This window comes from Micrasema longulum, unplaced genomic scaffold, assembly GCF_059751315.1.
Source record: "Micrasema longulum isolate JH-2025_06_02 unplaced genomic scaffold, ASM5975131v1 h1tg000333l, whole genome shotgun sequence".
NCBI lineage: Eukaryota > Metazoa > Arthropoda > Insecta > Trichoptera > Brachycentridae > Micrasema > Micrasema longulum.
In genome coordinates, this window is record NW_028277537.1 from 626,584 (window position 1) to 641,142 (window position 14,559).

General features: G+C 34.2%; 1 protein-coding gene across 2 annotated transcripts in view; it reads left to right on the plus strand.

The window, feature by feature from the left end:
* Positions 1–14,559, plus strand: part of LOC148282404 (E3 ubiquitin-protein ligase TRIM45-like) — a 45,929-nt gene that overhangs the window by 25,343 nt on the left and 6,027 nt on the right. For both annotated transcript variants that reach the window (XM_088225134.1, XM_088225133.1), the window contains 3 exons: positions 11,208–11,420; positions 12,237–12,413; positions 13,816–14,236. In XM_088225134.1, coding sequence (XP_088081260.1) covers positions 11,208–11,420; positions 12,237–12,413; positions 13,816–14,236 — 811 coding nt within the window. The remainder of the gene's footprint in view (positions 1–11,207; positions 11,421–12,236; positions 12,414–13,815; positions 14,237–14,559) is intronic.

Genomic DNA, 14,559 nt, shown 5'->3' on the forward strand with positions numbered 1-14,559 from the left:
TTTTTCATCATTTAAGTTTTGCAATTGGCTTAGGCCATAAATTAAATAAAAAAAGAATGGAAGGGCATGTGTTACAAAAGGAATAATTTAGGATTGTATGTATGTTGTTAAGATCGTAGCGGGTAGCGTTCTATCCTCGCTGATTATCCCGCGGGGAAATGATTCTTGGTGCATTTTTAAAAAACATACTATGAAATAAGAGTTATTTAACGGTTGTATACTGTATTTTCACGTTCGCACTAAATATTTATCATAGTTTTGCCTTCTCGTTTTTCTCAATTTCTTTCCTTTTCTTATATTTGTTTATGAAATGAACTACAGGGTTACGAATGATGAAATCAGTTTAAGAAAGGGCCACTGAGGTAGTTTGGTCACGTGGAACGAATGGATGACGAAAGAATGGTAAAACAGGTATATATAGCGAGAATAAACGGTAACGTGGGACGCGGACGACCTAAGAAGACGTGGAATGATCAGATAAACCAAAATTTTAAGTCTGATCATGTCAAAAGCAGGCAGAACCGAAGGGCGTGTATGACAAGATGTATGAATGTGGAAGAAGCTAGGAATGTATGCCAGGATAGACGAGTGTAGCTGTCCATCCTCTCTGCCTACCCTTACGGGGAAGTGGCGTGATGGTAGTAATATATACAATTTAAAGAATGTGTTAGTTTTTAAACAAAGTTTCAAAAACATAACTGGCACTGGTACATCAAGGATGTACCTTAGTATGAAACATTTCACGAACCTTCTAATAGGGAAATATCAGTTTTTTTTACCCTTTTAAAGTAATAAAGATCTATGAAATACTGTCCACTAAAAAAATTTTTTTTTGCTAATTTTGTCGCATGAAAAATATTTTTTAATTTAGCCAAGCCCCTAATGTTTATTTGTTCCCGACCATGTTTATTTGTTCCCGACCATTCAAAATAGTTAAGAACATTGTCACGAATCTTGACGTCACAATTACCAAGGCTAAACATGTCGCGTTTTTCTAGCAACGTATTTTTATTAAATTTATGTATGAAAACATTTTTTCGTAATATCCATATTGATTTCGAAAATACAATTAATTATTCCAAGTCCATTTCATACATTTTAATCGGTGTTCGTAGTATGCGATATTTCCCTATTGATATTTTTGACGTTTATTACTAAATAAACATAACTTGATAGAAAGCGGGGCTCCTGTTTCACTTTAGCGTACGGCAGATGGCAGATTAGTCTGAATAGCAACATTCATAAACGAAAGCTTTGTATGAGTATTCTGGTAGGTATCTGACGGCCAGCTCATTGAAATCCTCTCGAGGAGAAAAAATCCAAGTACAATCTTACGGTTTCCGAGAAAATGGAGTGAGTCATACAAATTAACTGTCGGATGTCTGTGGTAATGTGATGAGTCGTAAAAGATTCCCAAAATAAAGAACTTATGTATCCATAAGCTCTCAGTGTCGTATATAAGGTTTACTGAAACAAAGGGACCATATACCATAACAGATTAGTCTGTTGTTTACTATTTTACTGCCAAATCTTGATCATAATAAATCAATGGGTCATTTCGTTAGTTTCATTATTGTGTCTAATTATTATCTAAAGTTTTCACTGTCAGCTACAGCTACAAGGTCTGAATCTAAATGTAGCAGTAGGCGCGGGCGTATATTTTATTGTTGTAATAACGAGTTCAAATACTAGAAAATTAATTGTTCTACATTTTTATTCGAGGCAAGGACAGATTTTTATTAGTGTTATTAAACTATTCGTGCTGACGACCAAATATTAAAATGATACAATTCAATTTATAGGTTTTATTTTCTTATAAAATTCTCAAATATTTATCTCGAATCCTAGTAATTTTTTAATTTCATTTATTTGTTTATAGATTATCAAAATAAATTTAAAAAAAAATTTACGCATCGTTCTATCGTCGCTATGATTTTTTAAAGTCTCATAATTTTAAAAATCCCCACCGAAACTTCGAAATTATACATACGTCATAAGTTCAAGTCGGTGAGTGTTGAAGTTGAAATGTAGAAATGTAAGCCCGTACTTATTTGTACCCGCTAAACGTCGAAAAACATGGCTACCCCGGAAACCGGAAATCTGTTGTCGGTTATCACAGCATCATAACAACGCTATAATTGATTGGTTATTGTAAATACGTGGTCACATGGGCCTGTGACGTTGCAAAGTAGTTAATTTTTATTATAACCATTTTTAATATTTTTTTCATACATTTTCGAGAATCTTTTCCCTTCAATTAATTACTTTAGTTTTTACCGCCAGTAAAAAAACTTTTTTATACTTATCCAATTTCACGTAGCACTGAACTTCCTCATTGTATTTTAATTATTTGGCCAGCGGTAAATTTGTGTTTGTCGGATTAATAGAAAAGCCTTCTTTCACATAGTCTAGTCTGTTCCCAATTTAGAAAAATAATAAATTGGGAACAGACATCCAAAATAAGTTTTGGCTTTGGAAAATAAAAATTATAAATTTATGTATGTACCATAGTCACGTCATACCCCTGCCCACGCCCAATGGTTCACAGGGCACTGCATTGCTATTTATTTGTTAAACTTTGTGTACATAATTTAAATTGTACGTTGGCGGGCTTATTGCCAAATGCCATTTTTTCCAACCAGCAGTTGCTACACCGAATGCAGCATATATGGATCATCTGTTGCATGAAGATAAGGTGATCGGCCTCACGCTTCACCTGTCAGTCCAGGAACACATTTTTAATCAATATTTCATGGAGACCTTACCAGGAATCGAACCCGAGACGTCAAGCATGGTCGGCAAACGCGTCAACTACTAAACTACAAGTTGGACATTTCAATAACTCAGTTCCACACAGAGATAACTAGAAATCGCTAGTTTTGAGTAATGGCTGACCAAAGTTTTGACAGAGCTAAATTGGTTTGTAACAAATAATTCTTTACATCACCTTAAGTGTAGTATATATGAATATATTTATAAAAAATAAATACACAATGGTTACTAGTTAAAACTAGTCCTAAAGGATTAAAGGTGTTATACAAATTATCACAACGTTTTAATCAATAGAGCTGAGAGATTGTTAAGTTCATTTATTTCCATATTAAAACATTTGTCTTTTATGAGAAAATCGATAGTTTTTACGAGTTACACCTTTATAGAATTGAAAAGAAATGTTTTTTTTTTAAATATAATGAATAGTATAACTTAAAACATATTTTTTTTAGCTATCTATGGAACTGAGCCATCGATTTCTCCTCTAGATTTCCTTTTCAGATTTTTTTTACTCAGAGTAACCACATGTTTGTGGTTCTATTTCAGACACAGAACTGTATTCTTAATCCTCCCGGACACGGATTATGTCAAAACCTATAGTACATAATCCTTATGCATATCTGGATAAGATCTGGCCCACAATTATCAGAATAATTAGAGTTTTACAGTATAAACATGTTTGCTAATAATTTATTCGTAATATTTTCATGGACGACCCTGTCCCTAAAAAATGTATGCAGTTATATTGGAGATTATTTCGCTATTGAAAAACCATTAAGAATCATACAATCAATTAAGTCTAATTTAATATTTTAACTATCAACCATATTATACTCCCGTTTCCGAGTACGACATAACTCTGTCAAGTTTCTCAGGAACTGCTGTCAACAGTTAATCGTCCCTAACCATGACGAAAGCTCCCTTTTTAACGCCTTGTCGCAAAACATAAACACAGTGAGTACCTACCTTTACCTCTACTCTATGCTCTGATCAGCGTTGCCAACCCTACCAATTTTTCGGTAGATTTTGGGTAAAATCTACCGATCTTCCGAATTTAATCGAAATTCTACTGATTTTTAAACATTTCCGTTTTTTCGTAAATTTTTTTGTACTATTTGAACTATATATCAATGTAGGCAATCCACAAATTAATAAACCATACACTCACTTTTTTTCTGTTTGCTCAGAAAGCTACTTTTTCTGTTATCTGTTTATTATTATGAATACTATTTATCCCTCGGTCATACATAAACATACGTTGATTGGTTAGTATTGGTAAATAGTGATTCCCGGTTATTTTCAAAGGTGACAAATCAAAATTATCTCATAGCTGTTCATAATTTAATAGTTTCTTTTTATTCAATGGAATATCAGTAAATCGTTCAGTAATAATGAAACATTTTTGTCACCTGTACAAGTATTTTCTGCTCAAATTTAGTAACCTGTTTCAGCGATTAGTAGTTATTATTGTATCATTAAGCTTAAAATTACTACAAACGTATTAAATTTAATTAATCAAATTAAATTAAATTATTGTGATCTCACTTGAAATTAAATCCTGAGCTCTCCATGTGTCAGACAAGCGTCAACTAATAGTCCAAAGAGGCTGCCATTTGGTTGAATTTTGAAAAAATCCATTTGCATGTTTTGCGAAATATTGTAATGAAAAAAGCTATGGAAATTTAATTGCATCCCTCCTTTCCCCCCGGTTGCGCGAATAATTGGTGAGATTGAGTGGTCTGTGGCTGGATGGATCCCCAACAAATGAAGGTCAACCTATCCTACATCCCATCCTATTATTTCCCATCTTCCAATACATAAATATTTGTTTATTTTTAATTTAATTTTATTTTTTTTTTTGTTTATTTTTCCATACTGTTACATATTATGCATGTATCAAATTACATATTTTATACATTATATTTATTAAACATTAGTAGAGAAAAAGAGAAAAAATACATATTCTAAAAATAAACATAGCCTTAAATTTGGAAAAAATGCCCACAAAGACTTAAACGTCTGAGCGTGGGCCATTCCTTTTTTATTGTTTTTGGTGAATTTTTTGGTATACAAACACAAATATGACAATGCCAAAAAATCATACAGAAATAACAGGAAAATGACATAAACAATGTAATTAAGACATCAAAGTTTAGAATATGCTGTTGTACGACTCTTTCACAACAGGTGTATATCTGTATTTTCCATGCTGATCCAAGTCCTCAAAGCCGCTTTAAACTTTGGAAGGGATTCTATATTCCCCTCGTTGCTATGGCCTTGGGTAACTACTGTTACCGTGAGAACAATTTTCCATATCCATAGCAACCAACATTAAAAATCTTGTTTTTTATTCTCTCTGTATAATTTGTCTACCTACAACCGCACGTTTTTTTCATATTTCTTCTGCCCACATCCGCTCGTCTTTTTAATCATCTTCCCGCATCCGCACACCTTTTTATCTTCTGACCGCCGCCGCATTCATCGAGATATTCTCCGCATTAACTATAGTGAAAGTGCTATGTTCGCCGAAAAAAAGAAACACTATATAAAAGAAAATACTTGGAGATTTAGCATCCGGATTCCTGTCCCTGATCCCCTGTCCTAACTTCCCAAAGGTAGGATTTTTATCTGCTGTAGTTTGTTTGGCCGCAGACTGTTTTTGTCCGCATCTGCCATCTTCGCGCACCTCACCCTTTCTTACCTCGCAAAAATTAACACGGATCATCGATTCAATCAAATCCACCACCCCCACAACCCCCGCCCCTGGGACAATGAATTTATCGAAATCTACCGATTTATTTTTCTGTATCTACCGATTTTCGCATGGTCGAGGTTGGCAACGCTGGCTCTGCTGCAGGTTTCCTACCAACCAACGCCAACGGACTGCCGACACTGAACGTCACTCCTTGCCGATATGCTGCAATGAAATTCAGATCATTAGAGTCTTTGAAGTTCGTCGTATAAAGTATATTTAGCACATTTGAAAATGATGAACCATTAGTTATAAAATACGTAATTTTTATACAGTTACCTATTTTAAAAACATTTCATTTATTTGCTGTTCAAATTGTAATGATTTTCCACTTATTGACTAAGCAGACAGGATACGGGATATATTATAGACTAAGCTAAACAAGTTGCACTGATTAATCTTGCGATGTGCCAGCAAGTTGCTGGCAGCAAGCATCCTGCAAGACATTGAACCTTCTTTTTAAATATTACCAGTGTAAGCATTTCCTCCACATGCCAGAAAATCGTTTTAAAAACTGTGGTTCTTCCTGTCGGTTTTTCTCATACTAAAAAGTAATCATTTTTGCCAATAAACGAATTACTCTAACTATAATTTAACTCTATTTATTTCGCAAAATGTGTGGAGGGCCTATTTTGGATATTGTAATTCTTCGTTTTTTTTAATTACTAGAGAAGGTCCTGTCTTTGAAGCTTTGGTACCTACTGTAAGGAAATGAACTTCTATTTTTTCCTAAATGACAGACGCTCGCCTTACGCCAGGGTTGAGGGCTCAATTCTCGATGAAATACAATAATTAAATTGGAATTTTTTAATAATATTTCGTGTTTCAGGCTTCTCAGCCTGTTTTATCGCAATCAAATATGCAATAATAAATTATATTTCACGCTCGTACAGTGCCTAGACTGCCTAGGTATGGTAAAATGGATTGCTTCTCGTCGTTTTCATTTGACTTGAGTCTACTAGTACAAATTAAGTACGTAAAGGTTACTTCAGCCTGAAAAAAAATATTTCTTATCGCAGGTTGTCAACCTCGCTATTGTATTAAATCTTGCAAAATACTAATTCTAATGCCATTCATCACTTGGAAGTGTCGGATATAAAGTACGCTGTGTGAGTTGAACGTATTTTACGATCGCAACATTAAATTTGTTGGCCGTAAAGTGTTGCGAATCCATAAGCTCTCGAGATGAATTATTTCCTTCGGAACATGTGCGTAAAGTTAATATTGGAACCTGAAACATCTAAAAAAGCTTTAGTTTCGTACCTAAGTCGAGTGGATTGAAATGGACCATTATTACCGCCTTACACAACGCGCGTTATGTATTGTGCTCTGCGTAGTTCACAGTTCGTATAGTGGAAAACACAAGCGGTTAATGTTATTTGCCCTAATAATAGTTTCAGCTTCCGATAATGGTAGTTAATGAAATGTTTGTAATAATTCCCCGTAACAAAATACCTTCATAATTATTTCTCTTCATTTTTATTTTTGCTTACCTACTCAACATTTTATAATTGTATTTTTGTACGGATATTTTTAATTACTTTATTTAACAGTCAAAATAAACGAATACCTAGACAATAATATTATCTACAAATAGTCCATAGTTTATATTGACTGCTTGGCTGGTATTTAAAACGCTCTCGCGGCGGTATTATCTCGTGTATTTAGATACAAAATACACGAAAAAAGCAGTTTTCTCGTGCCGCGAGAGTGGTTCGGAATAGCACCCCTGATTTTAAATCCGGTCATAACGTTTGGTTATTCTAATAAACGTTTTTTTAGTATTTTTACAATCCATAGCAAATAATTTATTATTCGAATTATGATGAATGATTTAGTGATTATTCGGATTCGTCGTTAGAGAGTTATTTTAATCGACAAATCCTTCTGAAATAAAAAAGAACGGAAAAGTTCTGAAAAGTTCTGAAAACAGTTAGACCAGTACGGATTGCAGAAAAAAAATGGAAACTACCGATTCGAAGGGAAAAATGATACGGAAAATTACAAAAAAGGAGTGTAAAGATTTATGTAAGTTAGTGCAACCAATGCAGTGTCGGGTGATATTATGAATCTTCTCGCGGGGACAGAGAAGATTTCTACTTTCAAATAGAAATCGTCAAATTAGATTTAAAAACGGAATAAAACGAATACCGTTTGGTAAATTCAATCCAATTAAGTGTTTTGGGTTAGTCTAAGAATACTGTTCTAAATGAAAATCATCATGTTTGGTTTCACGTGCTCGTATTTATTTTACATACTTTGACGTCTAATCATCAGTGTAGCCATATATGAGGCAAAGTGTAGTCGCATGCAAAAAATAAAAATCCGCAAGTAGAAATCTTTTACCCCCGCGAGAAAATTCATAATAGCACCCCTGATGCGTCACATGGAGTTCCTTATACACGGTGTTTCAGGGCCAGACTGCGAAACTTCATGGAAAATTCCTCATGGTGAACTTTCGAGAAAAACCTAATAATTTATTTCCTATTTTTTAAAATAATTTTAAAATTAGTATATTTTCAATTTTTGAGACTAGCATCCCTTTTTCAAACCCCTACCCTTCCCCTAGAAAATACAGAGTAAAAACATGATTGATTAACGAAACGATACGCACCAGACGCGGACAAGGGAATTTACTCCATTTTGAAATTATAAATATATATATACATTTATCAATATATATTTTTTTAAAGTTTACCATGAGGAATGTTCCTCTGAATCGCGATCTGGCCCTGAAACATCCTGTATAACTAGGTAATTTGTATGCATCGATGTTTTCAAAATAGAATATTTCTACAAATCAATATCGTAATTTCACTAATTCGCGATTTAAATTTTTATAATAACTTTTTTTTGTCATGATGTGTTTGTTTTCAAAGCCATTCGTGAAAGAATAATGTCTGGTCCTAGTTTCTTGACATTTTACTGTTATCCAGTGATTGAAATCATTTTCAATCTAAATCTAAAATTGCATTGTTTCTCATCCATTACCTATTTTCCTGATTCCTGTATATCTTAAAGGTAATCTTTCAATGTCACCAATCCACTAATACAATTAATGCCACCGCCACTGCATTGGAGTCGGTTGAACACAGATATAGTATAACATAACGTAGACTTTTAATTTTAAAGGCTTCCTCGCGTGTTCGAAGACTCAATGTGTCCTACTTTACCGTATGAATTTACCTGTACTTTTATATCCTATTATCACTCCGTGCCTATACTTGACACCACACAACACCTGCAACTAACCTTAGGTGACTTAATACATTATTATGTATGTGGGGTTAATTTACTTCATTTTCAGGACATGTTTCACAGAATGGCGTTCGAATAAATAAATTATAAGCCTTTTAAATTGATTTAAAATTGTAAATTCAATATGGAATTGCCCCGAACTGTTATCTCTCATCAACTTCAGGATGCCTGGTCTTCATTCTTATGACTAGACAGGTGCCATCGCTTTGTAGCAACAATTCACGGACAGTGTATACTTGTAATGCCGTATTGAACAGACTTCATGAGCTCGGCAATAGTTGTTCCCACGTATCGGATATATTTAGTGTAGGGTATTGTTCCTATAGAACAAACCTGTTGAACTTTTTCGAAGATGGTGAATGGTAATTATATTTATTTATTTATACATTTCATGATATATACAATTTTGTGTTCACTATGCCCAGCTGTATGAAACAGAATTTACGATTTTCTTGTTATCTTACTTTAAATATTTTATTATTTAATTTGTTTTTTACATTTATTCTTAAATTGTTTAAACTTTCTGCTGAATATCTTGTATAATTTTTATGTTATTTGAATTTTTGTAAATCTTGTATATTTTTTATAAATCTTGGGTAAAAGAAAATTTATGTTTTTTTTAAAATATATATTAAGCCAAATATGTTAGTATTATAATTTTTTGTAAAAGGCAGATTTGCCGTTTATGTTAATAAAATAAAAATAAATAAAATAAAATAATTTCTCAAGTCCAGATTTCAATGAGGTACTTTGACCCCGCGGGAAATTGGACAGAAAAAACATTTTATTTCGCGGGGTATTAGAGCATCAAATTGTACGGCAAAGTTTCTTGAAAACGTACGAAAAAATATATTTTAATAAAAACGTTGAACGACGTCAGTAGTTCATTTTTCACCAATCAACCAATGACAAGAGAGCTGTGAAAGATATCGGGTTTACTTACCGTCAACAGACCAATCGGCAGAACTGACCGAGAATAAGTGGAAGAGAACCTTTGACGTCACAAGCTGAGTAATTACAGAAATACGAATCTTTAAAAAATCATAGCGCTGATATGATATACAGGATGTTCTTTAAACCCTGTCACATCCGAAACCACAATGATCAGTATGGGCAAGAAGACATATTAGCATATTTAAAAAGATATTTACATTGATATAACAAAGATTTTTTTTAAATAAAATATTTAAAAAAACAAATGGATGCTTACTTCTGCAGGGAAGAAGTGAGGGGAGCTCGGCGCAGTATTAGAATGCCCCGGCCCCCTCCTCGTTTCTCCCCTGCTATTTTATTTTTTTAAATTTTATTAATTCGAAAAAAATATTTTAATGTGCCAATGTGTCTTTTTGCTCATACTGATCATCGTGGTTTCGGATGTGACAGGGTTTAATGAACACCTGTATAAAATACTTTTAAAAAAACACCGAACTTCCCCATTACTGCCGTTTTCTGTGGATTACCAGTTTATTTATGTTACAAGAAAATGTATTATTTCTAAATAATTAAGTTTTTTTTTATGAATAAGTAGTTACTTAATTAAATCATGTCACATAATCATAATACTGTGTTGTCATAATAGAGATGGGCGTTTCGGTTATTTAGAAAAAGTACCAGAAACTGTTACCGTTTCACAAATTAATCTGTATAGTGAAACAAACTGCTTAAAACTGTTAATTTTTAGAAACAGTTTAATTTTTTAGTCAGGACTAGTTTTTCTTTACAGTTACATTTTCATCCATTTCCCGCGTATTATATTTATTTATTTGACGGACTTATGCAGTCCATTCTAACGATGGTAAATACAATTTCTTATAATAAATACATAAAATAAAATACAACTAAATAAAATTAAAGCTAAGACAAAAAAAAATAATACTACCTCAAGACAAGATCCGGTCTATCTTAGTGATTTTTCAAATCTATAAGACTCACCAAAAAAGTCCAGATCTTGTCTCGAGTTTACAATACGACACAATCGGGACATTGGTGCATGCAAGCCATAGTTTGTGCTGTGTTGATCGAGGAACAGCACATTATCATTTCGAAACCGGCGGATTGGAACAGTATAGTAGAAAGCACGTCCAGAGCCGTCTAGTTTTAAGAACTACAGACGATTTACTGTCTTTAGAATATAGTCAAACTACATACTTTCTATCGAATTTTAGGAAGGACTGTAATTAGCTCAGGTTTGGCAGCCCCCAGTTTCGCTGAAACCTATTATAGTTGAGTTGATCGTCCGCAAACTCGCGGGTGGCGGCATTATAACAACATTATGAGTTATGACGTCACCACACCTTCGACGTCATCGTTTTAAAAAAATGCAAATCTTTAAAAAAGATCGCAGCGCCTTCAAAACAACACAAAAAATACTTTCTTACGGGGATTTTAGGATTACAAAAAGACCACTAAAGTTGTTTGTTTCTAGGCCCAAAGTCGTTGTACCACGTGTCTGATCAGTCTGTGCGGGGGCTGCGGGGCGGCGCACGTGCGCGCGGGGCCGGAGGGCGGAGGCGCGCGCCACGCGCTGCTGCCCCTGGCGGACGCGGCGCGGCGGGGCGCCCTCACCCTCCGCCGCCAGCCCCTGTGCGCGCGCCACCCGGACAACGAGCTCAAGCTCTTCTGCTCCACCTGCTGCCAGGTAGGTTCCGGCACCTGCAGCACGATTATGAACACTTTAGGGAAATAGAGTCAATTACCTACTACGTAAATTACGTGCTAGCGACGCGTTCTCTACCCTGTAGAGAGCGTTCAGTATCACACTACTGGATGTCCGCTTCGTGGCGTACCTACCTTAGCTGAGATCAACATTAAATCGGGTCGTGGTCCCACCCCAACTTGATTCCTATTTCCTAATAGTGAGTATTTTACGATTACAAAAAAAATAAGTTTTTTTTACACAGCGATATATTTCAATTTTTTGGACTGATCATCTTACCAACAATATTTAAAGTAGGTATATCCGTACTAAGATTCAACCCCCTAGCACACTTCATTGCAACACAGAGGGAGGAAAAATTATGATATATTAAATAGTAAAATATCTAATTTTTGCGAAATCTTGAATTGATTTTTATAAAGGAAACCTGTTCAGCATTGTTCTTTTTTGAGAATATTTTTTTTACATGGTACTGTGTAAAAAGTATCCACCTTGTAAAAAGAGAATCCAGTGTACTAAAATATCATAACCAATCTCAAAACAAACCGCGTATAATTTTTGGTGTTGCCAGCATAAAGATCAGTTTCAGCTATAAATTATGCTGTTTGCTTTTATTTTTTTTACAGATCACTTTTATGTACTTTCAATTAAGATAGTGCACCCAATTGGTGTTTCAAAAGAAAATTTTTAATGTACTTTTACAAACCTACCTACTTATTACATACTAGATAAAGACATTTGTAAATTGCAAATTAGAAATTAATAACTCCCCTTGTAAAGTGATGTTTACATTTACAGGTGATCTGCAGAGATTGCTGTTTATTGTTGCACAATGGACATTCCTTTGATCCAGTCTCACGAGCTGCGGAGTCCTACATTAGGACTATTAGAGAAGCTGTGGATAGAGTTAAGCCGGTGGTTCGGCAGACCACTACAGCCCTAGAGAAATTACACGTAGCTGGGAAGCGAATACAGGTACACAATACTGACAGATTTTCCTGAACTGAAAACTTTGTTTATTCATCATCTGAGTTGACTTATTAACTAAATCAAACAGTAATTCACATGTTTTCAAAATATGATTTACTTGTGAATTTTTGATACAGTAAATGTATTGTATCTACCCCATGAGGTCTCAGGTTAAGTTCTTAACTAGTTCAGGGTAAACTTACATATTTTATCATTTTATGCTAAACACCATTTAAAATTCAGAAGATAATTTTACTCTAGATCAATCAGTTGCAGTCAGTCAATTAGATTAGAAACCTGGCACCGCTCTCCTCTATGAACGGAAATTGAGTTTCATTGACATTAATATTTAGCCTCTTATTTAAAAAAAAGAAATGAGTAAATATAAAACAAAGATTAAAATATATTAAATCTACTATAAAGCAGTTGTCCTGGCTACGGAATTTAAGAGTAGCGCTAGACCGAGACGCTTTCGCTGTAGTGATCGCCAACATCTAGGGGACCTGACAACACACCGCAAGAAGAAGAAGAAGAAGAAATCTACCATACACATAACATGAACATCATATTTTACACACATCACTCCATTAACCAAACTCCATATCCACAAAAATAAAATCACCGACACAAATAAAATCACATATTCTCATTACATCTTGTTGTCCTGTTCCGAAAATTGTATTATATAGTATATTGTGTTGTGTACGTAATTGGTGCTGTGTTAAGATTTTGTTTTTTTTTTGTAATAATATCATTATATTTATTTATTTACAACTTCAAGTACAAAGAATCAGTACTTTGGTGGACTTATTGCTAAAAGCAATATCTTCCAGCCAACTAAAAAACAGATTGGTCAAAAAGAAGAGATTGGTCAAAATTTTGTACTAGAAAAACATAAATGTATACCAAAAGATAGGTCATACATAAAATATAAAAAAAACCTAATTAAGCGTTTTTTTTTTTGGGAGATAAGGCTTGCGCATATTAACTTTAATAAAATAAAAAAAGTATATTATGTTGTACATGTTAAATGATGAGGAATGTGGGATCAGATAATGTGTTTGGAAGGAGAGAAAAAGAGGAACCAAGGAAAGAAAAAAAGGGATAAAAATACATATTTAACCAAAAGAAAAAAAAGCAGTAAAACTCAGGATTCTGGGAATATATAATGTTTCAGGCGTTTCTTGAAGGTGGCTAGACAAGGTGCATTTTTTATATGAAGGGGTAGCTCATTCCAAAGTCTAATGAATAGCTGAAAAATTATGTGCTGTGTCGAGGAATGGAAAGTGTTCTCTCCTGAGAAGAGCGAAGCGAAAAACCATATATTATACCGACATAGCACTGCGCGCACAATAATAAATATAAATAAATAAATAATAATATAAATAATGATGTGAAACCTTTTCAGATAAAGAGCGAAGTGGTACAAGAAGATGTAGAACAGTTTATAGATTCCTATATCAGAGCGGTAGAGGAACACAGACAAACGTTACAAATACAAGTCCTCAAAGCTCGAGATATCAAAATACAAGTACTGGCCGACCAGAGATTAGAGTTAGAGAAGAGGGCCGAGAATGTTAACGACGCGGTCAAGTTTGCCGAAGATATCCTTTCTGAAGGAACCGACGTGGAGGTATTGAGTTTTGTCGGTCCACTGCTCAGGAGGCTGGAGTGGTGCTCCAATACGGAAGGTCTGCTAGAGTGTAAAGCATCCGAGGACTTGGAAGTAGTGAAGGAAGCGAAGGCAGCGCAGTATGGAAACATTCAGATGTATGGCGTTATCTCTACGCAAGGAGTTGATGCGGCATTATGTGTCATCGAGCCAGAAGGTAAAATTACAAAATAAATCATTGTACTTTTTGTAAGAACCCGTAGGTTCACTACACGATATGTAAACGTCAACTTATGATTGAAAGGCAAAATAATATTTTTAATACATACATATATCGTGTATCTATAACATTTTTTTTCTGGTTCCACAATAAATGTTTATTGATACAGTTTTTTTTTTCATATTGTCAAATCTATATTAAAGACAGCTTTGTAGTTTTCTTGCTCTTCTAGTATTATATCATATTTCAGTTTTAAGGCCCAAAACACAAACCCACCGGCAACCGACGCTAAATATTTTATATACTTTCCCGACCTATAT